Source organism: Mesocricetus auratus, unplaced genomic scaffold (assembly GCF_017639785.1).
Source record: "Mesocricetus auratus isolate SY011 unplaced genomic scaffold, BCM_Maur_2.0 Super-Scaffold_15014, whole genome shotgun sequence".
NCBI lineage: Eukaryota > Metazoa > Chordata > Mammalia > Rodentia > Cricetidae > Mesocricetus > Mesocricetus auratus.
Genome location: NW_024429186.1, coordinates 57,144,658 through 57,170,298, shown reverse-complemented (window position 1 = coordinate 57,170,298; position 25,641 = coordinate 57,144,658). Strand labels below are relative to the sequence as shown.

At 41.9% G+C, this 25,641-nt stretch overlaps 2 protein-coding genes across 3 annotated transcripts in view; one reads left to right on the top strand and one right to left on the bottom strand.

Moving 5' to 3' along the window:
- Positions 1–8,864, bottom strand: part of Sec23a (SEC23 homolog A, COPII coat complex component) — a 51,979-nt gene extending 43,115 nt beyond the window's left edge. Inside the window, exons 1-5 of the mRNA XM_040743041.1 lie at positions 8,694–8,864; positions 4,582–4,827; positions 2,561–2,618; positions 1,746–1,832; positions 638–874 (exon numbers count right to left, since the gene is read on the bottom strand). Coding sequence (XP_040598975.1) covers positions 638–874; positions 1,746–1,832; positions 2,561–2,618; positions 4,582–4,802 — 603 coding nt within the window. The 5' untranslated portion in view covers positions 4,803–4,827; positions 8,694–8,864. The remainder of the gene's footprint in view (positions 1–637; positions 875–1,745; positions 1,833–2,560; positions 2,619–4,581; positions 4,828–8,693) is intronic.
- Positions 8,865–10,267: 1,403 nt separating this feature from the next.
- Positions 10,268–24,932, top strand: Gemin2 (gem nuclear organelle associated protein 2). Of its 2 annotated transcripts, XM_005080520.4 has the most exons (10): positions 10,269–10,499; positions 10,851–10,935; positions 13,183–13,272; positions 13,508–13,567; positions 14,223–14,336; positions 17,228–17,272; positions 18,484–18,552; positions 20,834–20,944; positions 23,183–23,241; positions 24,498–24,932. In XM_005080520.4, the coding sequence occupies exons 1-10, from the start codon at positions 10,363–10,365 to the stop codon at positions 24,535–24,537; spliced, it is 810 nt and encodes a 269-aa protein (XP_005080577.1). In that variant the 5' UTR covers positions 10,269–10,362; the 3' UTR covers positions 24,538–24,932. The 2 variants fall into 2 exon arrangements, with proteins under 2 accessions (XP_005080576.1, XP_005080577.1); XM_005080519.4 differs by lacking the exon at positions 23,183–23,241 and having other exon boundaries at positions 10,268–10,499.
- Positions 24,933–25,641: the final 709 nt, after the last annotated feature.

Below are 25,641 nucleotides of genomic sequence, written 5' to 3'. Positions count from 1 at the left end.
ATAAGCAAAAGACAAAAATAAAGTAGAGGGTGGTGATGAATAACAATGACCTAGCTTATGGTAAGGCCTACACACACAGGTATACACACGCATGCATGCAAGCACTCACGCATGCAAACGGTCACTAACTAACTAAACAATGCAATCCTAATAAGAACATACAATGAAATTCTACCAAAGCCATTACAGAAATAAACCAGGTTAATAAATATGTAATCACGAAGAGATATCCAAGGCACACTATGAAAAGTAAAAGGTCTTCAATTGTATGACAGCTAAATTACACAAGAAATATAATTGATGTCAACACTAAAGTTAAACCTTGTTATAATGCAATTATAATAAAATGAATTCATCATGGTTTTTTTTGTTGTTGTTGTTGTTTTGGTTTTGGTTTTTCGAGACAGGGTTTCTCTATGGCTTTGGAGGCTGTCCTGGAACTCACTTTGTAGACCAGGCTGGCCTCGAACTCACAGAGATCCGCCTGCCTCTGCCTCCCGAGTGCTGGGATTAAAGGCGTGCGCCACCAACGCCCGGCCGAATTCATCATGTTTTTAAAAAATACATGCATCTAGAAAGTATTTATTAACATATATAGTACATAAAAAAAAAGGTTGAGCACTCCATTCTCACTCACCTGCAGTTGTTTGGCAGACAAATCCTTTGTTCCCCTGAAGACATAGCTTTTTGAAATGCCTTCACACCCAAGTTCATGAACCTGGACCATTCTCCCAAAAGTAATAAGTCCAACCAAAGCTGTAGGTGGCAAAAGACTCAATGACATTTGCATGGATTCCTTCAGAGCCTGTAAATCTTCATCTTCTATGCAAGTATCAACCACATAGAGAAATATCAAAGGCATCTGGGGGCCACGCTTTAAAAAAAAAACACAGTAAAAAAATGAATGTATAAAGCTTTAACACTTTAGCACAATATGCTAGACAGTCAATTGCAGACTGAATTTTCTATCCCATTCAGTCCCGCAGCCATTTAGTCCCAAATGAACACACAGAGACTTATATTAATTACAATTGTTTGGCTGATAGCTCAGGCTTCTTATTGGCCATCTCTCTCTTAATTAATAGCCTATTTCTATTAGTCTGTGTATCTCCACATGGTCTTGGCTTACCAGTGACGCCCAGGTCTCTTTCTTCCTTGGCAGCTACATGGCATCTTCTCTCTGATGCCACCTACTACCTTTATTGTTTATTTTTTCTTCTTAATTTTTTTTCAGTTTTTAGAAATAAGGTTTCTTGTGTAGCCCTGGCTATCCTGGAACTAGCTCTGTAAACCAGGTTGACCTCAAACTAAGATCCTCCTACCTACTACCTTTCTTTATCCCTGTTTGATTTCCTGCCTGGGTAGATCCTGCCTGTTCATTGGCCAAAACAGCTTTATTCATCAACCAATAAGAGAAGCATATATTCACAGAATACAGAAGGACATCCCCCATCAGTCAATCAAGAACTAATTAAAATGCAATAGTGAAATATTAATATGTGCATACAATAGAATTCTAATAAAGTCATTATAGAAATGAAACAGGTTATACATGTGGCCATGGAGAGAGATCTAAGACACAGCACTGAGTGGAAAAACTAAGTTTAAAGGGCTGCCAAGGTGACTCGGCAGGTAAAAGCACTTGTGGCACAAGCATGACAACCTGAGTCCATCCCAGAACCCACATTAGAAGAGTGTTGACTTCTGAAAACTGTTTTCTTCAATACCCACTCTTACGTTCTTACCAGAACTACATATTCAATGCTTGAAAACTGGGGTAAAAGTTCAGCAGGCTGATTCAGTTCAGATATCCCAGCATATGTAGGTGGAAACTGCAAACAGAAAAACAAACAAACAAAAAATGCTACCAAATTATTGCCAGAAACAAAGTTGCAAACTCAAAATTATTTCCCCAATATTTTAAATTTTTGTCTGGGTTTTGTTATTGTTATTGTTGTTGTTTGTTTTTGTTGTAAACTTGAAATTATTTCCTCATCATTTAAAGTTTTGCCTGGGTTTTTGTTGTTATTGTTGTTTGTTTATGAAGCCCTAGATGTCTTGGAACTCACTATGTGGACCATAGTGGTCTCATTTAATTATTAAAAAGGTATTTTCAGGGAGTTGGAGAGATGGTTCAGTGGTTAAGAACACTGGTTGCTCTTTCAGAGGTTCAATTCTCAACACCCACATGGTGGCTAACCAACTTTGTAACTCCAGTTACAGGTACCTGACACATTTTTTTTAAAAAAAGGTATTTTCAGCCTGGTGAGATGACTTAATGGCTAAGGGCTCTTACTTGTAACCCTAATGACTTAAGTTTGATCCCTGAAGTCCATACAGTATAAGGAGAGAACCAAATCCCTCAAGTTGCCCTCTGACCTACACATGCTCACTATCGCCTGCGCGCGTGCACACACGCGCACACACACACACACTCACACACGACCAATAAATATAATGAAAAGAAAGGGGTTTTTTGCTATAACTATTTTATCCTTTTTGACATAAGCATCCCCTATGTTACCAGTACTACATTACCATCTGTAAGAGATGTCCTTACCTGATTCCTTTGGTAACAAAAGTTGCAAGCCCAGAGTTTTGCTCGATAATCCACTTGACTGTTTTAAGAAAAAACAGATTAGTTAGGCAATGTTTCACTTCAATTTTACAAGGACCTTAATTTAAATAAAGTTAATTTCATTCAAAGACATGAGTGGGATTAAAATCGATGATCAAAGTGATTTGCTTTTTATTGGGGGCCTGGGGGATTGACTCCAGGGTCTTATACATTATTAGGCAAACGCCACAAAACTAAACTGTACCCTGAGAACAGGTTTTTTGGGTTTTGTTTTAGTTTTGCTAAAACATCCAGGCGGACCTAGAATCCACAACCCTCAAGTCTTTAGAATTATAGGCTTCTACTACCACACTCAGCTGAAAATACTACTTAAATAGATTAAAGGGCCAGCAAAATGGCTCATGGGTCAAAGTGCTTGCCAAGAAATCCTAACAACCTCAGTTCAATTCCCAGAGTCATGGTAGAAGAGAACCAACTCCCAAAAGTTGTCCTCTGATGTCTACACAAGCACACACACACACACACACACACACACACACACACACACACACACACACTCACATGCAAATTGGGATTTCTAGAGAATGTGCTTGGAGCAGCCACTTTAAAGAAGAGCCTTCTAAGCTGGGCGGTGGTGGCGCACGCCTTTAATCCCAGCACTCGGGAGGCAGAGGCAGGCGGATCATTGTGCGTTCGAGGCCAGGCTGGACCGATAGCCTCTGAAACAATACAGAGAAACCCTGTCTCGTTAAAACCAAAAAAAAAAAAAAAAAAAAAAAAAAAAAAGAGCCTTCTTAGTAAGCTAGTAAGCATAGTAGTGCATACTTGTAATCCCAGCACTTGGGGGCAGATGCAGGAGAACTGCATGCAGAAAGTTCAAGGCTAATCTGGTCACATAACAAGTTCCAGGCCAGCTGGGGCTACATAGTGAGGTTGTCTTACAAAACACAAATCAATAACAACAAAGACAATAACAAATCAGAACAAACTTGAAGAGCAACCTGAAGGAAAAGAAGCCAGTGACAGGAAAGCTGGAGGCAGAATGATACTTGAAGAACTAACAAGAACTTGCAAATTTCCAGGCTGTAAGTAAAGTTGATATGATCAAGGCTCAGAAAGAGAAAAGATGTTAAGATGTTACATCAATCAGAAAAGCTGGGTAAGCCTATAATCCTAGCACTAGCAAACACCAAGTTAAAAAAAAGAAAAAAGAAAAAAAAAAAAAAACGACTACATTCACTAGCAAACTAGATTGGAGAAAGGTCAAAAGAGAAATTTTAAAAATGTTTCCTGAGATTTTTGCCTTAGAAATAATAGCACCAGCCAGGCGGTGGTGTCTCATGCCTGTAATCCCAACACTAGGGAGGCAGAGGCAGGCAGATCTCAGTGGTTCGAGGCCAGCCTGGTCTACAAAGCAAATTCCAGGACAGCCAGGATTGTTGTTACACAGAGAAACCCTATCTGGAAAAAGCAAAAAAAGAAAAAAGAAAGAAAATAATAATAATAGCACCTTCTGAATAATATACTAACTCATCTATGACTTTTCCAAGTCATAAAATGAGTTCATACATAGCCAGTACCACTAATAGGATACTATAGTTTTTATAATGATGTTTGTATCTGGTCTCTCCACATTACTAATTAATTATAACCAGAATACTAAAATTTAAGCTCTTGGGATTTCTTTGACTATAACTCTAAACAGAAAAAATGGAATTCTTTACATAAATGAATAAGAAACAATCTATTATCCTTTTCTTCTTGTTGAGATGATCTCATGCAGCCCGGGTTGGCTTTGAATTTGCTACATAGCTGAAAATAATCTTGAACTTCTGATTCTCCTGCCTCCATTCTCTGAGCACTGAGATCACAGGAGTGTGTACTGGTTTATGTGAAATGGGGGACTGAATCCAGAATTTTGTGTGTGCTAGGTAAGTACTCTATCAACTGAGCTAAATCCCCTAGCAGAAATTACAATATTTCTTTTCATGTATTTTAATTACCATAAAGGATTCAAAACTGCTCGGCAAGTTGTCCTACTGCACAGGACAGGCTCGTACTGAATGGGTGGTAAGTCAGGTCTCTCCTTTAGTGGTGTAAACAGGGCTGCCACCGGAACAACCATTCTCGTAGCTTCCAGCCGACTAGAAGGCCAAACATTCCAACTGAACCGGACCCCATCTCGTTCTTCATTTTGTTGGATAAATTCCAAATAGGTTGTCATTGTGGTGCTTGATTCTTACTTCTGTCTGTAACATAAAAAGATATTTAAAAATCCAGAAGCCTCAAAGAAACTCAAACCTACCTTCAGCAATATTGACACATTAAAAAGTATGACCAGCCGGGCAGTGGTGGCGCATGCCTTTAATCCCAGCACTAGGGAGGCAGAGGCAGATGGATCTCTGTGAGTTCGAGGCTGGGCTGGACCAACAGCCTCCAAAACAATACAGAGAAACCCTGTCTCGTAAAAAAAAAAAAAAAAAAAGTATGACCAAACAAAAATAGAGTAACTCCACTCATAATAATTAGGCTCTCCAAAGCCTAATGCTCATGAGGTTTAGTAAGAGGAACTCCCTCTCTTAAAGCTATTGACAAGGTAAAGGCACTTGATGCCAACCCTGATAACCAAAGTTGGATCCCTAGGATCCACGTGGTACAAGAAGAGAACCAACTTGTCCTCTGACCTCCAGATGTGTGTTATGCACATGCATGCACTGTGCACACAATGAACCACACACAGTCACACACAAAAGGAATAAACACAATAATAGTTAAAAATAAAAAACTATGACAAATAGTAAGTACCCTTATTATTTATTTAAATGTGTATAGAGGGAAAAGGACAAAAAGGGAGTAGGGACCTAGTCCCTGATTCCTGTCATCATCTTTGTAAGTTATGTAACTCTAATAAACATACAAAATCATAAAATTCTAAAATATACACTTTTTAATTCAAAAATGGCAAGCTCTCATCTGACTTTTGAGAGGAGGAGATTTAAGAGTATTTCTACTAACAACACAGCTTGTCCTGAAACTAGGTAGACAATACTAGTGGCATAACTAACAAAATGCCTCTTAGTGGTACCCCAGAATTTATGTATCACAGAGCCCCTCCTAGAAACTGAATCCCAACTTGTGAAAGCATTTTTAGACATAAAATTTTAACGTAATATTTTAACATCACAGTTTAGGCTTTCTGGCTATCGTTTGTCACTGTCATTGTTTTAAAAGAGTCTCCCTATATAATCCAGGTTATCCAAAAACTGCCTATCCTCCAGCTGCAGCCTCCCAAGTGCTGGGATCATAAGTGTGTGTCACCACAACCAGGTATCTTATCACATTCTAGCCGGTTGGCTCAGATGCTGGCTTTCCCATCTAGAGTACTGCCTCAGGCTTTTAAACTGCAAAGACTGGTTAGTCATGAACAGAAGCTAAAGAATTTAAATGCACAAAAATGTAGAATTCCAAGTACTAATGCAACAATAATGAAGTAAATCAGGCTAAAAGAACTGAGGCTGCTGGTGGTGGTGGCGCACGCCTTTAATCCTAGCACTCGGGAGGCAGAGGCAGGCAGATCTCTGTGAGTTCGAGACCAGCCTGGTCTACAAGAGCTAGTTCCAGGACAGCCTCCAAAGCCACAGAGAAACCCTGTCTGGAAAAAAAAAATCACAAATCCCATCACAAAAGTCCTGTCACAAACTTCTCTAATGTGGTGACATTATTTGGCAAGTACTTTATTACTTAGTATTACATTAGCCTAGCCCATTCCACATAGAGGGATACTCTCTCAGTCTAGACACACTGGGTAGGGCCTAGGCCCTGATCCAGTTGATATGACAGACTTTGAAGATTCCCCCATGGAAGGCCTCACCCTCCATGGGGAGCAGAAAGGGGATAGAATAAGGTGGTTAGTGGGAGGCAGGGGAGGAGAGGAGGGAGAGGGAACTGGGATTGACATGTAAAACAAGCTTGTTTCTAACTTAAATAAGAAAAAAATAAACTAGAAAAGAAACATTAGTCTAAAAATATAAAATGTTGGCACACAACTTTAATCCTAACACTTGGGAGGCAGAGGCAGGTGGATCTCTTGTCAGTTCTAGGCTGCTATAGCAAGACCTTGTTGAAAGCATACCCACACACACATGTAGAATACAGATATAACAAACTCATATGTTTGTAAAAAAGTGATATAAGCCACAAAAAGTCATTCTAAAGAAATGCCACATTTTTTAAACAATTTATAGCAGCGGAAGTTATCTTAATAATTTTCACCTGGTAGAACAAAAGCATTATGTCATTTTAATGAAGCACAGCAAATATTTTCCTATAGCATCTTGAAAGTCTTTCCCTAGTTTGTTTTTCTCTAGCCCAGTGTTACTCTCCTTATGCATTCCTAATTGAAAAACGTAACAAATTGTAAATAAATTTGAGTCCCTTAGCTATTTGCTATCATTGTACCTCTCTACATTTCAGTTGTAAAATATTCTTTTATATCATTTTTTGCCTGCATGTGTGTCTGTATACCATGTATACAGTGCCCGTGGAGGCCAGAAGAGGGCAGTGAACGCCCTAGGAATGGAGTTACAGATGATTGTGAGCCACTGTGTGTGGGGTGCGTGAGGGTGTGCGCAAGCGCACACGAGTATGCAGCTAGGCTTGAACACAGGTATAGATATCCTGGCTTCTCCCTCTCCCTGGGTCCTGGGGAACCTTGCCCGGCCCCTGCGCCCAACTTTTCTCCTTCTCCCGCCCAGTGGCTTCCCCTCAGCACCCACCTGTCACTGCACACCAGCCCTTTCCTGGGCCTAGGCCTTCCCCTTGGGGAACCTTACGTGGTCCCGGGGCCTCTAATCCTCAGCTCTCTCCCCACCCGGGATGGCTCCTCACTGACAGCTGCCAAAGGTTGCATGGATGCATAAGGGCTGTGCATGCAGGAACCTTGGGGACCTGGGACCTCGCAGAGCTGGGCAACAGCAGCTTCAAGACTCCAGTTTCAAGGGCGCCTGCTACTGAGACTCGTTCTCAACCGTTCCTGTATAAGCAAGTGCCTGAGGCCTGTTCTCTCTCCTTCCTCTTCGTTCCATTTCTGCTCCCTTTCCCAATTAAACTCCATGTGGGTCTGCTGAAGTTTGGTGGGTCGTGTTTCGACCGCACAGAAGCTGCAGCGAAAGGACGACAGCAGGTCCTCTGGAAGAGCAGCCCACTGCTTGCTCTTAACTTCTGAGCCATCTGTCCAGCCCCAGTTGTAAAACGTTCAATGAAATGAACTGAGTAACAAATCTTATGCTCTTGGGCAATAAATAAACTACTCTGGGCTTTCAATTTTCACATCAGTTAGATGAGCAATTAGGGCAGCGATACTATAGGTCTTAGAAACAACAACCTATGGACTTTTGAAGATACTGCAAAGAAAGGATATTTTATATGCGCTTATATTTAAATCTCTTTAAGCGAACATGTCGAGTTATCCGCGGCTTAGGGTGGGCGTGTGTTAAGACATGGCATGACAGAAGGCTAGGTGACGTGAATCAGACACTTCCTCCTTAGCCTACCTGTGCATTTACTATAACTCTTACTCTTCCTTTTCCACAAGCAGTAAAGCTCTACCGACAGAACGGATGCCCGAGTGCGGTATTGCTCAGTTCTGAAAAGTGATCATTAGCCATAGGCCCAAGGCATTAGCTTTGCCCGGTCCTTTTCTCCCTAACCTTTATAAGGCCCGGGGCCGAATTACGGGTGATGTAGTCACCTGGGTTCAAAGTCTAGGGCACTCCTGATCAAGTCAAGAAGCGAACCTTGAGGCCCCGGGGCCCAGGAGCCTTGGGCAGGGATGGGAAAGCCTGTCATCCAGAAGGCGGTGGTGGGTGCCGGGCCAGCGGCTCGGACCGCCCTTCCCACCCCGCTCCCGTGCTTCCACCTAAACTGGGAGGACTGGGGGGAGGAGGGCGCTGGGTCGCCGTGACAGGCTCAGGGCTGGGCCACAGCCTCCGGCGCGCCTCGCCGCTGAGGCCAGGGCACGGCGACAACGGAGCCGACGCCGTCCTAAACCCCCCCGCCCGCTGCCCGCCTCCAGCCCGGGTGAAGCTGAGGAGGTGGCGGCGACGCCAGTCCTTACCACAGGACCTTCGTACGAGCTCCGCGCCGGCCGCAGCCTCCGCCTGGCAAAGTCAGTCTCCTCCGCCGGCCTGCAGCAGCCGTGGCACCGCAGTCAGGGGCGGCACCGTCCCGCCCCCGGCCTCCAGCAGGGCCTCGGCCTGGACAATATGGCTGGAGCCGCCTCTGCCACGTCAAAGGCTCGAGGAGGGGCCAGCGACGGAGGGGCGGGGCGCGAGAAAGGCAAGGGGCGGGGACCGTCCCGGAAGGGGCGGGGAGAGTGGGTGGTAATGGGCGGGACGAGTGGCGGGAGGGATGGAGGCGGAGCAACAAAGAGGGTGGGGCGAGCGAATAAATCCTACTAGCCCAGGCAAAGGGCGGGGATAATTCAGGAAGGGGCGGGGCGAGCAGGAGGCAATAGGCGGGGCGGGAAGCAGAAAGGGCGTAACCGGGGGGAATAGGAGGTGGGACGTGGCGGGAGGGTGCCGCTGCGAAGTTTCAGGGGTCAGGAGTCTAGGCTTGATAGTCACGGTAAAATACCCGACTGGGACATTGCTAGTAACGGCAAGAAAATTTTTCTGTTAACCACCAGATGGAGCTTTCGTGTCTACTGTTTGAATGTTTTTCAGCTTTCTAGTATGTAGAAAAAACTCTTGCAGGGTTTGTTTGTTGTTTTTTTTTTCTGATAGATTTATCCGTGTGTTCAAACGGAGAAAGAAAAGGCGACTAGCCGACAATACTCTAAGTGTTTACTAGAAAAAGATGCCCAGGTTCTTCCACTTTTGAGTTTTCGTCGTTGTGTACAGAACCAATGAAATGGCTCAGCCAGTAAACTCGCTTGCTGCAGAAATCTCAAGGTGGAAAGAGAGACCCTACTTCCCAAAGTTGTAGTTGTCCTCTGACCTCCGCACCTGCTGTGACATGCAGGCATCCACACACAAACACAAAAGTCGTAATTTCACACTTTACACTCTAGGCTGGTGGTGGCTGCTCCTTCCTGTAATCCTAATAGTTCGGGGGGCGGGGAGGCAGGTCAGCTTAAGTTACTTTGCAAACTGTTGATCCTTCTGGGCTATAGAAGAGACACAGTCTCAAAACCCTAAAAATTATCCACGGGTGATACTTGGTTCATTCCTATAATCCCAGGACCAAGGACAGTTTGAGCTATTTAATGGGTTCCAGAATAGCATGAGCTACACACTACTAAGATGCTCTCCGAAAAAAAAAAATTAAGCTCTCCATACATCCACTTTATGTCAATTTTGTTCCCCGCGAATCCCAGAAAGACACCACCCTCTTGAAAGGGTTGTGAGATTTAGACTAATGTTAAGTGCTTAGCTGCGGTTGAATTCTTTAGAACCCTAAAAAATGACCATTACAGCAATATTGTTTACTAATTTAGAAAATATTCAAGACTATAAAGGTCATCCTCAGTCCCTGCTCCCTACCCATGCTTCGGAAGAGAAAATGGAATTAGGTTTAAAAAAAAAAAAAGCCCTTAGGAACCAGTTCTATCAGGAATTAAACTCGCACTCTTCGTTCTACCACCGGAGCGATAAACTTGATGCAACCCGCAAGTTGGCGCGGCTCCGCCCCCTTAAAGCCGGTCGGCGCCACCGGAGGACGCTTAAGCTCCTGCGCCGTGCTTGCCCTGGGCGCAGGCGCAATAGGGATTGGCGGGTTCGAATACCATGGCGTGGGTTCCAGCGGAGTCTGCGGTGGAAGAGTTGATGCCACGGTTGTTACCCGTGGAGCCCTGTGACTTGACGGAAGGCTTCGATCCCTCGGTGCCCCCCAGGACGCCTCAGGAGTATCTGAGGAGGGTGCAGTGAGTGATTTTTTGCCCTGTGAGAGTGCACTGGGAATAGACCGGTGCAGCGCTTGACCCTCCGTGTGCGACAGTTCCTCCTCTGTTTGGTTTCCTATCTCTCGGGAGGTCTGGGAAGATCCCTGGATTACAACCTACCGTTGTCAAATATCCTTTGAATTTGATTGCACGTTAAAAGGTGTGCTCTTAAATCTCTCTGCTCTTGATCTAGATAACGTCAGGCGTTTTGTTCTTTTATTGGGAGTCTGGATTTTATTTGCGATTTCATAGTGAAGATGCCTCTGTTGCACTACACACGAGACACGAGCAAAGCACAATAATAAATTTCACACATGTATTACTTACTTGTAGGATCGAAGCGGCTCAGTGTCCAGACGTTGTGGTAGCCCAAATTGATCCGAAGAAGTTGAAGAGGAAGCAGAGTGTGAATATTTCTGTGAGTTTTACTAACCAACTGGGAATACTATAACCAGACACAAATAACTAAAGCGTTTTCTGTCATATCAAGAATATGAGAAGAGTTGGGCAGTGGCGCACGCCTTCAATCCCACCACTCCAGAGGAAGAGGCGGGCGGATCTCTGAGTTTGAGGCCAGCCTGATCTACACAGCTAGTTCCAGGACAGCCAGGACTGTTACACACAGAAACCCTATGGGGGGTGGGGAGGTTGGAGGGGAGAGTATCAGTTGTGGTGTGTAGGATATGATTAGATTGCACCCTACAAAGTTACACACCACTGGTGGCCAACGCATTTTGATTTGGAGGCCAGCCTGCATTATGAGACCCTCTGAGAAATGTGAGAGTGTGTGTGTGTGTATATCATTTAAAAGATTACACACATACAGCCCCAAAAAAGTAATTCAGTTGCTTACTTATGCTAACCTTTATAAGTAAATTATGAAGGAATTTTTTTCTGGCTGTGTCTTTTTAGTTACTATCAAACTGGTGTGTGGTGCCCCATTCTGCATTTTACCTGGTATTTTCTCAGAATGAAAACACAAATGTCTTATCGTCTTTCTGTCCTTTTCATGCATACTCTGGTCTTTATTCATTTGCTTATCCAGCACACTTTTTAGTAATCAGTTAAGTTGTGCTGGACCCTAGGAACACAGCAGAAGATAATAGAGAAAAGGTCCTTACAGACCAGGCATGTTGGTGAGCACTCTTATAATCCTAGCACTTGGAGATAGAGACAAGAGAGTTGGGATGTCCAGGTCATTCTCTACATAGAGAGTTCCAGGTAGCCTGGAATATATGAGACCCTCATCTCAGAAAGAAAAAACAGAAGAAAGTTCCCCATGCTTGTCCAGTAACAGTCTCCTAAAGGACACATAAAATAACCAAATAATTATATCATCTTGTCTTTGCATGAAGGAAATAAACAGCACTCAATAAATATAATAACTACAGGACTGGAGAGATAGCTCAGTAGTTAAAAGCACTGGATGTTCTTCCAGAGACTGCAGGTTCAATTCCCAACCCCCATATCGCTGCTCACAACCATCTCTAGCTCTAGTTAAGGGGATCCGATGCTCTCTTTTCACCTCTTCAGGTACCAGGCATGCATGTAGTACACAGACATGCATGCAGACAGAACACATATACACATAAATGAAGCTTTAATGCCAGCACTAGGGAGTCAGAGACTGGCAGACCTCTGTTTAGTTCAAAGCTAGCCCAGTCTACATAGTGATTTCCAGACAGCCAAGGCCACCTAGGGAAACCCTGCTTCAGGGGTAGGATAAAAGAGGGGAAGGGTGTCTCAAGATTATATTTATCCTACGGTCAGGTTTTCGTTTTGCTTTGGAAGGTTTTTGGTAATTTTTTGTTTGCAGTAATGAATGCCTTTAATGTTTACAATTAGGATGTTTTAAATCAGGTTTTCTATAATTTCACAAGTTTTTACATGATGGCACATGACTTCCTGTAAACTTAAGTTTTGTTTTGTTTTTTTCTTTTCAATTTACCCCACTGAATTTTATTAGAAGGCAATACCTGATCATTTATTAACTGTGTCTGTTTTGGAAAGCAAAAGTAAGGGTAGTATTTGTCCACCTTATATGAGAACCCCTGGGGTTGCAGTGCCGTCACTGTGTCCACCCCCACCCCCCAAAAAGTAGAAAAAATCCCAAGTAGATCTTTTTAAGTTCTTTAAGTTATTGGATATATTTTGACCATCCCAAAATTCATTATTTGGGGTATATCTCTCTTTTTTTGTTTCTCTTCACTATTATAGAAAAATAGAATTAAGTTATATCCTTCAGGTTCATATCATTCGTATTTCATAGAAACTTCACCCACAACATTCAGCCCACATTTTTCTAAGTAAAATGACAAAGGATCTGTTTGTATTTTTAATGATTTATTTTTATTTCATGTGCAATGGTGTTTTGTCTGCACGTATGTCTGAGGGCCTCAGATCCCCTGGAACTGGAGCTGCAGACAGTGGTCAGCTGCCATATGGGTGGTAGGAATTGATCCCAGATCCTTTGGAAGAGCAGTCAATGCTCTTAACCACTTAGCCATCTCTCTAGCCCCTTGTCCAAGGATTGTAAAGTGAACTACCTGCTTTTCTTCTCTAATAAAATAGAGCCTTATTGTCTTAAATAATCTTATCATGGTTTTCCTCTTACTCTGCATAGGCATAGATTCTAGTTACAGCACTAAAACTGCCTGATTTCCAGCTTTCAGGATGCCAGCCTGCTCCTGAAGGTTATTCTCCAACACTTCAGTGGCAGCAGCAACAAGTGGTACAGTTTTCAGCTGTTCGACAGGCAAGTGTTCCTTTTAATCAAATTAAACCTCCTTCAGGTGTTATAGTTCTTAGACTGTAATTGGGAAAATTATAAATATACAAGTATTTATTAATCAGTTACCAAATTATTCTAATCATTAGATATATTAGTATGTGTGTATTTTCTAAATTTTAGGATAGTAGGAATTTTGTACAAAAGCTTGTTTCTTTTTAGTTTTTCATTCTCTGAAGATGATTAACTTTTCTTCCTTTAGAGTGTGAACAAGCATAGAAATCACTGGAAATCTCAGCAGTTGGATAGTAACGTGACAATGGTATGTGAGTTTCTTGGCTTAAGTTGTCCAGTGTATGCCTATGTGAAATAATCCATATTCTGGTCTTTAAAGAGTTAATTGCTTAGTCTGTATTATTTTTATTTTCTTTCATATGCCAGTATGTATGTGTATCAATTTGTTATAGTAGTAGCCTGAGTCAGTTCGTGTTTTGTTTTTGTGGGTTTTTTTTCTTTCTTTGGTTGTTTTTGAGATAGGGTCTCACTGTATTGCTCCAGCAGCAGTCACAGCCCACAGTTCTGGCAGTTAGGCCTTCAACATAGGAATTTGGAGAGGGGAGATAGTTATATCCTTAATTACTAGCACCACGTCTTCAAGTTGGGGTAATCAAGATATAGGGAACCCTCACCTTTTCCAGTTTGGGCAATGGGAAGGTGGTGCATGCCTTTAATTCTAGCACTTGGGAGGCAGAGGTAGACAGATCTCTGTGAGTTCAAGTCTAGCCTGGTCTATAGAGTGAATGCCAGGACAGGCTCAAAAGCTACACAGAGAAACCCTGTCTCCAAAAAAAAGAGCCAAATTTTTATTTGCTCATTTCTTGCATTTGAAGTTTCCTTCAGTGACATGTTTGGCCTCACTTCTTTTTTTACTGTTCAGTATAAAAATAAATAAATATAAATAAGTAATTTCTTTTCAGCCAAAATCTGAAGATGAAGAAGGCTGGAAAAAATTTTGTCTGGGTGAAAGGTTATGCGCTGAAGGGGCTGTTGGTCCATCTACAAATGAAAGTCCTGGGATTGACTATGTACAAGTAAGTGATGATGTTGATAAACACAAGAAGTGAAAGAATTACAGACATCAATTAGCATAGTAGTGTGTATATAATATATACATATATATCCATTTACCACTCCCACCAAATTCAAACCACAGACTGTCTGTGTGCACCTCATGACCTAGGAGCTGCTTGCTCTTTTTTCACAGGTTGTTAAAAGCAAAGCTGGGTATGACTAAGACAAGTTGTTAATGATTGGGCATGGATTAAACATGAAGTTACAAGTAGTCAGAAACACAGGAAAATATGATAATCAGAAATCACTTGCTTTGGTTGGCTTTTTGTTTTTTTCAACTAGGAAATCACTGTGTAGTCCTGGCTGTCCAAAACTCACTTTGTAGACCAGTCTGGCCTCAAACTCACAGAGATCTGCCTGTCTCTGCCTCCCCAGTGCTAGAATTAAAGGCTTGCACTACCACCACCCAGCTCAATTAGGAATTCTTTTAAGTTATTAATCAACTTATTCTGCAGATGAAATATTGAGAGTATATTTAAATTTTTCATGAGTTTGTGGAGAATATTGAGACAGAGTCTTTCTCAAGGCTGTCCTGGAAGTCACTGTAGCCTGGGATGGTCTTGATCTCATAATCATCATGACACACCACCCAAACTATTTTGTGTCTAACTTCTTGCTCTTCATAATTGAGCTGCTTCTAAGTTTGTAGATAGTCCCATAAAACCCATTGTGAGGACCACCAGATGGCTCTGTGGGTAAAGGCATTTGCCACCAAACTTGACAACTTGAGTTCAATTCCCAGAACCCACATAGTGGAAGGAGAGAACCAACTCCTGTTTTCCCATCTACACACACACCATGACACATGTTTGCCCACCCACATACTCTCAAGAAAGTACATATACATATCTTTAATTTTTTAAGACCCACTATATATATACATCTGTATTACTGCATATAGTATGTATATATAGTTTGCTTATTTCACTGTTGTTTGGTTTTTTGGTTTTGGTTGTTGTTGGGTTTTTTTTTTCCCCTTGAGGTTTCCTTTTGTTTTTATGTGTATTTGTGTTTTACTTGCATGTATGTCTGTGTGAAAGTGTCAGATCCCCTGGAACTAGAGTTATAAGTAGGTGAGAGCTACCATGTGAGTGCTGGGAATTGAACCAGGGTTCTCTGGAGGAGTAGCCAGTGCTCTTAACATCTGAGCCATCTCTTCAACCTGTTTTATGTTTTTTGTGGTGGGGTCTCACTATGTAACCCTGGCTAACCTGGTTGTTTTTCCTGTTTAAAACTACTGCTTAAGCTAGGCCTAGTTAGTACAGGAAAAAAAAAAAAACAATAAAAACCTTGTTCTCAAAAATGCAAAGAGCTCCAAAACTCACTCACTCACTCTCTCTCTCTCTCTCTCTCTCTCTCTCTCACACACACACACACACCAAGAAGAAGAAAAAAAAAAAGACCTAGAAAGGTGTAAATAGACATCTCACAAAATACTAACTTTTTATAGAATATGCCAACCTCACTTCTCATAGAACTGTTACTGATTTAGGTTGTTACTAAATATATGGCTGTCTCAAACAAAAAAAGTTAATATGTTCAAATAGCTTTGTTTTTTAGATTGCTTACTTTAATATTTGAGCTATTAAGATTCTATTCTTAGCCTCGCATTGTGGGGCATATTTGTAGTGTTGGCACTCAGTACTTCTGAGACTGAGGAGGAGGATCACTGAGTCCAGTGGGTTGTACGCTAAGTTCAAGATAGTTTGGGCTGTGTGTCGAGAGCCTCTTTCATAAAACCAAACCAAAAATTAAAATAAAAGCCAGGTATGGTGATGCATGTCTTTAATCCCAGCATTCAAGAAACAGAAGCAAGCAGATCTCTGGCATTTGAGGCCAACTTGGTCTACATAATGAGATACTATCTTAAAAGACAATAAGCAGCCAGGCAGGGAGGGGTGCACGCCTTTAATGCCAACATTCAGAAGGCAAAGGCTGCTAGATCTCTATGGCTTTTGGTGCTACATAGTCTCAAAAAAATAAAGGACATTAATTTTTTTAAAAAACCATATGCTCAGAATGTTTCCCAGTGAAGAAATTTTCTTCTGTTTGTCTATCTGTGGGTGCATATGTATCTGAAGGTACATGTGGGAGCCAGAGGCCAGCCTCAGCTCCTACTCCTCAGGTGCTGTCCTTCTAAACTTCACTAGTCTGGGTTTACCAATCCTCTAGGCTAGTGAGCCCAGGGATCCACATGTCTGTTTCCTCAGCACTAGGAGTATAGGCATGCACCACCACAACCTGTGTGCTACAGAGGTTCTCCAGTCCAACTCAGGTCCTCATTCTTACATGGCAAGCACTCTCCCCAGCCTCAATGGCTTCTTTTCTTTTTTAGAAGGAAGTTTGGTTTGGTTTGGTTTGGTTTTTAAGATTCTTTTAATCTCATGTATATGAGTGTTTGCCTGCCTATATATGTGTGCCTGGTGTCCAGGAAGCCAGAAGAGTGGAAAGGATCTCCTGGAACTAGAGTTACAGACAGCTGTGAGCCACCATATGGGTTCTCTGCAAGGGCAGGAAATAACCCTCCACGCTAAGCTAAGCCATTTCTCCAGCCCTCTCTCCTTCTCCCCCTCTCTTCCTCTCTCCCCTCCCTCCCTTTCTCTTCCCCACCTCTCTCCCTCTCTCCCTCTCTCTCTCTCTCTCTCTCTCCTTTTCTTTTCCCTCACATAACTGAGACCTAAGCCCAGCATGTAACACACACTAACCAAGTGCTCTATCACAGAGCTACACCTCCAGCCCTTGGAATTTCCTGTCCTTTGTTTGACAAGAAACTTACAACTTTGAACAGAAATAAATGAAGTCCCACTTGTACTGTCATTTAGTAAACCTCAGTCTCTCCTTTTTCTTCCAGATTGGTTTTCCTCCCTTGCTTAGTATTGTAAGCAGAATGAATCAGGTAAGCACTGTCCGTCAAACAATGCATACTGTCATTTGCTTGCAGTCTATATGAAAGGGTTTGAGTCCATTTACTCAGTATTTACAGTAGGCAGGGTCTTGTCTAGGCCCTGCGGTGATTCTGATTGTATTTCAATGTAAAAAAATAATGTTAATAGCTGTTTTATACCTGAGGAAAAAATTTTCATCAAATAAAAGATTCTGTGACAGGTGGTGCTTATGTTGCTGATATACTGCTAACATTCATTTGTGTACATTTAGTTATGAGTGTTAAGTCTGCATCCAGAAATCAGTACCTGAGGCCAAGACACAGTTATAGTTGTAAAGGGACTATCTCAGCTTAGTTCATGACGATTGAAATAGATAATTTATTGGAGGACCAAAGGGGAAAACAGATGGGATTTCATTTTTTAGTCCTCTAGGAGTAGAGATTTTTATTGTCAACTTAAAAACAAATGAAGCCAGTCAGCACATACCTTTAACCCCAGCAATCAGGAGGCAGAGGCAGGTAGACCAGGCTGACCAGAGCAAGTTCCAGGACAGCCAGGGTTCTGTAGAGACACCCTGTCTCAGAAAGGAAAGAAGCTGGTAGTCATAGCTAAAGTCTATTATTTGAGGGTTTAAGTACCCACTTACATTTAAGTAAGAGAATATATTCAAGCACTGATAATTTCATTTGTGTAGTTTTAAAACATCCTCTCTAGCTAAGTTTGTTTCTCTTTAGATTTGTTTTTCAACTTGATATGAATCGGTAAGTAAACTAAAGGCTCTTTTTGTAGGAATGTTTGAAATTTTTCATTAGTTACAAACTAAATTTAAAGCCTACGCTGGCACTTGAGAGTATAAAAGTATTTCTCTTAAAGGACTCTTTTCAGTCAGGCATGTGCTCATGCCTGTAAACGGTAGCACTTGGGAAGCAGAGGCAGGAGGATGGCCACAAGTTTGAGGCCAGCCTGCTCTGCATTGTGAATCCAGGCCAGTCAGGGCCACATAGTGAGACCCTGTGTCAAGAAACAAAAGAAAAAGCCAGTTGCTACGGTGTGAGCCACATTCAGTACTCACAGTTTTCTCTGGAAATCTAAAGAGCAAAGCCATTTTATTTTAACCCTTACAGATGCCTTTTAACTGCAATTACTGGAACTTGTGTTGAACTTGTTTTATCTCTAATGTCACTGTTTCCTGCCCCACCCCACCCCACTTCTGTTTTTTTAGGCAACAGTTACTAGTGTCTTGGAATATCTGAGTAATTGGTTTGGAGAAAGAGATTTTACTCCAGAATTGGTAGTATTACATCTTTTTCTTTTCATTATGCAGGCAAAATTATGTTTACTTATATGAGGTGTGACTACAGTATTTATAATTATGCATATATGTATTCATGTGTTCTGCAATATAAAGCCCAAATCTTGTTTATAAATAAGGACCTTATAAGAAAAATCAATATATTTTCGTCATTTAGAAAGTGATAGGGAGGCCGGGGTTGGTGGCTCACGCCTCTAATCCCAGCACTCAGGAGGCAGAGGCAGGCAGATCTCTCTGAGTTCAAGGCCAGATTGGTCTATAGAGAGAGTTCCAGGACAACTTCCTGTCTTGATAAAACAAACAAAAAAAAGTGATAGAGACTAGGAATATAGTGGCACCTGCTGTGAATTGTAGTACTTGGGAGACAGGTACAAGAGTTTGAGGGCAGCCTCAGCTACATAATGAATTGTAGGTCAGCTTAGGCTACAGAATAAGACCTTGTCTCAAAAATACAAAAAAAGGCAGATGGTGGTACACGCCTTCCTAGCACTAGGGAGGCAGAGGCAGGCAGATCTTTGTGGGTTTGAGACAAGCATGGTCTACACAGGGAGCTCCAGGCCAACCAGGGCAACACAGAGAAACCCTGTCTCGAAAAACCAAAAAGAAAAAATACAAAAAAGATGTGAGCAATAGTCACAAACACATTGCGTCTGTTATTCTAAGAAGGTTTTGCACATTTCTTCATTAACTCTGAGAGTTTATGAGCTGCCAGCCCATTTTACAGGTAGGGACATTAAAGCACAGGTAGGCTTAGTAGACTTTTTACAGTCATATAGTCCCTCAGAGGTAGAGCTCACTTTAACACTTGACCTTCACTTGAGGCCTTTTTGGGTTTTTTTGTTTTGTTTTTTGTTTTTGAGACAGGGTTTCTCTGTAACTTTGAAGGTTGTCCTGGAACCTCTCTGTAAACCAGGCTGACCTTGACCTAGAACTCACAGAGATCCGCCTGTCTCTACCTCCTAAGTGCTGGGATAAAAGCCCTGCGCCACCAACACCCGGCAACCTTTTCATTCTTTTAAACCTTTTTTTTTTTTTCAATGAAGTCAGAGATTACTAAAGATATTTTTTAATACAGATTTTAAGGATGGAGTTAAGAGAAAAAACAAAAACTTTTCTAAATAAAAGGCACAGCAGGACCGTGGGTGTGGTCTTCCCTGAGAGTCACTCTTAAATCTTCAGTCAGGTGTAGCAGCACATACCTGAAATCCTAGTTCTGGGTGGGCTGAGGCGGGCAGATCACTTGTGAGTTCAAGGCATGCCTGGACTACATAGTAAGTCTGACGCCAGCAAGGGCTACAAATTGGCCCTGTCTCAGTAAAAACAAGTGTTTAGCATATTTTTTCATGAGATAAAACATACTAAAATCACTCACACTGATTTTATCCCCTAGGAACATACCTGACTTTCACATAATTTTAACCATTCTGAATACTGTAAAAAGCCTGAAATCAAACATTTCAAAAGTCAAAATTTGTATCTGGTTAATAAGACTGAAGATATGTTTCTTCTATTTCCTTAATATTCTTAACATTTTTCTGTGTAAACTGTTAGTACCAATTTTTTAAGATTTATTTTTTTAAGATGTGTTTTTTTTTTTAATTTATTTATTTATTATGTAGCCAGTGTTCTGTCTGTGTGTTTGTCTGCACATCAGGAGAGGGTACAGATGGCTGTGAGCTACCATGTAGTTACTGGGAATTGAACTCAGGACCTCCGGAAAAGCAGCCAGTGCTCTTTTTTTTTTTTTTTTTTTTTTTTTTTTTTGGTTTTTCGAGACAGGGTTTCTCTGTAGCTTTGGAGGCTGTCCTGGAACTCACTTTGTAGACCAGGCTGGCCTCGAACTCACAGAGATCCGCCTGCCTCTGCCTCCCGAGTGCTGGGATTAAAGGCGTGCGCCACCAACGCCCGGCTGCAGCCAGTGCTCTTAACCACTAAGTCATCTCTCCAGCGCCCTACTTTTCTATTTTATAATTAAAATACTATTTCAAGAGTCTAGCTACATGAAACCCCAGAACTTTGTGTTTTTTAAGGATTCATTTGGGTTCAGACTCTGTAGTACAGATATCAGAAGTGAGCTTATTGGGAATCTGGGGCAATTTTGAAGTATCTAGTGGCCTAGGTCTATGGCTAGGAGATAGAGGAGCTATCATTTAATTTATTCATAGCATGTAAGCAGAAAACAACATTGGGCATTTAGAAAAGCAAGCTAAATGGGTGCTTCATTATTTGTCTATTTATTGCTTCTTAAATTTTTACTTAGGGAAGATGGTTTTATGCTTTGTTGGCTTGCCTTGAAAAGCCTTTACTACCTGAGGCTCATTCACTAATTCGACAGCTTGCAAGAAGATGCTCTGAAGTTAGACTCCTGGTGGTGAGTTATAACGTGTATGCCGGATACTGATTCAGTCTACTCATGTATATGGTGGAAAAGAGATGCCAATGTTATGTGACATAGAAAAATGTGGGATATGTTATTAGTTGAGATTAAAGAAGCCACAAAACCAAAAAAGTCTCAAATATAGTAGATTAAATAACAAAGCCTGATATGGTGGACAAGACTGTAATCCTAGCATCTAGGAGGTGGAAAGGAGAGGACTGCAGTTAAGTCCAGCCTGAGCTATATAAAAGACCCTCTCTCAGAAGCGGGGGATGGGGACATGGCAGTGTGCACCTTTAATCGCAGCACTTAGAAGGCAGAGGCAGGTGGATTTCTGTAGGGCCAGCCATGACTACATAGTAAGACCTGTCTCCAAAATAAAATAAAATAAAATATGGAAAAGGAGTACAGTGAAGATTTTTTTTCTCCTTCAGATAAAGGAAGTCGTAAGGTACAGACAAGATGGAAAATGACTAGACCCCAGAACTTTGGTTCTGGTGCTCATGACTTCACTCTTGTCTTAGTCTGTTTTGTGTTGCTCTAGCAAAATACCTGAGGCTAGTGTTTATTAAGTATGGAGGATTGAACCAGGACCTTCTGTATGCTGGGCAAGCACTCTCCCCAACCTGAAAAGAAGTTGATTTTAGTTTGATCTTGGAAGCTCGAAGACCCCATCTGTTGTTCTGCCTACCAACTATATCATGATATGGTGGGGAGGATCACCTAACAGGAGTGTGTCCAGAACAATCCCTGCCTCACTTCATTTATAACCACCCCTGTTGTAGTGCCTGTAAAACTAGAACCCTTGAAAATAGCATTGATTCCATGACAGGGTCTCCCTGTGTAACCCCTGGCTGTCCTAGAACTCATTCTGTAGACCAGGGTAGCTAAACTCAAAAGATTTGACTGCCTCTGCTTCCTGAGTGCTGGGATTAAAGGCATGCACCAGCACTGCCCAGCATTAATTATTAATCCTTCTGAACAGTATCTTTCTTTATATGATGTTGGGCTGGTGACCTGAACTTGATATCCTGGGAAATACACACTAAATAGAAGCATAATTAAAAAATAAAATAAAGTGCCTTTAATCCAAGCACTGGGGAGGCAAAGACAGGTGGATCTCCGAGTTCAAGGCCAGCCTGATCTACAGAGCTACTTCCAGGATAGCCAGGACTGTTACACAGAGAAACCTTGTCTCGAAAAACCAACAAAGTAAAATAAGAGATTGTAACTGGGGCTAAAACCTATTGATTACAGGCTTTTCTAGCATGCACAGGTTTCTAGCCATGGCACTGCATATTTCAAGTGTGATAGCCTAAGCCTGTCAGCACTGGGGAGGTGGAGGCAGGAGAATCAAGAGCAGCCTGGAGACTGCATAAGAATGTTAGGTCCCACTGGGCTACATGAAACCTAAGCCTCAGAATAAAATAAGGGGCCTCTTGTAAGTAACTAAAGAATGCTGATAGTTGGAGGCCACCAAATTAGTTATCCAACTCATCAGCCCTGAAATTGTGTAAAGCAAGGAAAAGAGGCCATGAATTTGAGAGCGAGCAAGATGGGGGTACATGGAAATGATTGGAGGGAGGAAACCTGGGAACAGGGGAAATGTAATGTGTTTATATTTTAATTTTATAAATAAAAGATGGGCCAGGGCTGGAGAGATGGCTCAGAGGTTAAGAGCACTGACTGCTCTTCCAGAGGTCATGAGTTCAATTCCCAGCAACCACATGGTGGCTCACAACCATCTGTAATGAGATCTGGTGCCCTTTCCTGGCTTGCAGACATACATAGAGGCAGGATGTTGTATTCATAATAAATAAATAAAATCTAAATAAATAAATAAATAAAAGATGGGCCAGGCATAATGCTTTTTAACCTCAGCACTCAAGAGGCAAAGCAGGCAGGTCACTGAATATTAGGTCAGGCCAGTCTGCATAGGGAGTTCCAGGCCAGCTGGGGGTAAACAGTGAAACCTTGCCTAAAAACAAAAATAAATACTTCAGTGTTTTCAAGGAATGCTTCACTTCAGTTTTCTTCTGTTTGTTCATTTTGGGGACAAGGCTGGCCTTAAACTTAGAGGTCCACCTGCTTCTGCCTCCCACCTCTGATATCTAAGGCATGAGTCAAAAACCAGCATCTTGACAGTTTATCCCATGTGGTGATGACTGTCATCTAATATTTAGTATGAACATATTTGAGGGGGAAGAAAGCTATACTTTTTCTGTTTTTCAGGGCAGTAAAGATGATGAAAGAGTTCCTGCTTTGAATCTGCTGATCTGCTTAGTTAGCAGGTAAATTAAGACATCCGATTTCCTGTTTGTTATCAGTAGAAGGTAGAACGTGCTAATGCTTCCTTCATTTTCAGCCGCTGTGTGTTTCTATCTAGTATGTTTTTTTGTTTGTTTGGTTGGTTTTTTTTTTTTGGTTTTTCGAGACAGGGTTTCTCTGTGGCTTTGGAGGCTGTCCTGGAACTCACTTTGTAGACAAGGCTGGCCTCGAGCTCACAGAGATCCGCCTGCCTCTGCCTCCCGAGTGCTGGGATTAAAGGCGTGCGCCACCACCGCCCGGGTCTATCTAGTATGTTTAATCTCATTTCCTTTTCTTTTTTATCAGAACTGGGGATAGAACCTGGTGCCTTGTATGTGTAAGGCAAAGGTCTACCAACTAAGCTGCATCTGCATTCTTTGTTTGATTTAATACCTTGTATCAGAGTGTCCTCTGAATGTATATTCTAACTCTACACAAAAGGGACACATTTATTTTAGGTCCCTTTCTGGGCATGTGTTTGCTCATTTGTTACTACTGTTTGCTTTGTCTTGTTTTTGCTAGCACCTTTCTAAAGCTTCATAATACATTTAATTAAATACCCAGAAGTCATCCCTTCCCCAAACAACATGTTTTGAAAACACACACATACTGAGCATCTAGGGGGTTTGTTGGTTTTTTGAAATAGGGTTCTCTAGCTAGCTAGTCCTTGCTGGCCTCAAACTGAGATCCACCTGCTGGGGTTAAAGGCATGTGCCACCACTGCTGGGGTTAAAGGCATGTGCCACCACTGCTGGGGTTAAAGGCATGTGCCACCACTGCTGGGGTTAAAGGCATGTGCCACCACTGCTGGGCTCTTTTTTTTTCCCCCTTCGGTTTTTCAAAACAGGGTTTCTCTATGGCTTTGGAAGCTGTCCTGGAACTAGCTCTTGTAGACCAGGCTGGTCTCGAACTCACAGAGATCTGCCTGCCTCTGCCTCCCACGTGCTGGGATTAGAGGTGTGCGCAACCACCACCCGGCACAAGCGTTTTTCTTAGTATGTCATAATAGGTAGGTTTATGAGAAAACTGGCAGAAAGATGGGAAATAACTTTCCTACTCCCTGAACCTCAGAGGGGTAGTGTATGGTAGAGATAGGATCCAAACCCAGGCAGCTTTCCTGAAGAATGCAGCGTCTCCTCCCTCCATTTTTTTAATGTGTGTGTCAAGTTGTAAGCTTCTACTGTTATAGGTATTGCTGTGCTTGATGTGAATGCACACACTGAATTCTTTTTCTTGCTAGGTATTTTGACCAGCGTGACTTAGCTGACGAGCCATCTTGATAAGCCTGTCTCCTGGGGATGGAAAATGGTTCGGAAGGCAGCCTATGCCAGAGTGCATCACTTCAACACTGTGTGAAGTGTTTCATCTTTATCTGCAACTCAAGTTGATACTCAGAATATAGACAATATTGGTTTGAGTGTCTGAAATAGCTAAGGAAAAGCCCCCGGGGTATCTGATGAACAGCTGCAATAGCGTCTTCAGTTGTATGCATTGAAAATAGACCAAGTGTGACTTATTATTTAAGCAGCTTGCATAAAAACATGAAATTTTATACAAGTCCCGGTGCTGTTTCATTGTTTGTTTACAAATATACATACATATTTATGTTGAAATGTATTTTGACTACTCAAATTTCATTTGACTCTTGAACAAAATAAAGTTGGTATCCTTAGAATTACAGTTCATTGTCTCGAAAAACCAAAAAAAAAAAAAAAGAATTACAGTTCCTATCTGCTCATAGTCAACAAAGCTAACAAGATGTCCAGGTTTAAAGTCAATTGTTTAATTGTACCACCAAACCTTTTTCTAGCAAATCATTTTCAGTAATGTCCTAGTAAGCTGTGCATGATACATCTTGTAATCCTAGCATTTGAAGGTTCTAAGCCAGTCTAAGCTATATAATAAGACTATACCTCAAATGGAGGGGGGCAGGGTTCTAGAGATGGACCAGTGGCTAAGAGCACTTGGCTGCTCTTGCAGAGGACTTGGGTTCGCTTTAGAACCTATGTAGCAGCTGTCAACCATCTGTGACATCAGTTCCATAGGATTTTTTTATTTATTTATTTAAATTAGAAAGTCTTATATATCAATCCCAGGTCCCCTTTCCCTCCCATTCTCCCATGCCCCCTACTAACCCCCATCCCTCTTCTACTCCATAGAAAGGGTGAGGCCTTCTATGAGGGATCATCAAAGTCTGGCTTTTTTTGTTTTTTTTTAAGATTAACTTATTTATTTTGTGTACAGTGTTCTGCCTACAAGTGTGCCTGCAGGCCAGAAAGAGGACACCAGATCTCATTATGGATGATTGTAAACCACCATGTGGTTGCTGGGAATTGAACTCAGGACCTCTGCAAGAGCCGACAGTACTCTTAACCACTAATCCA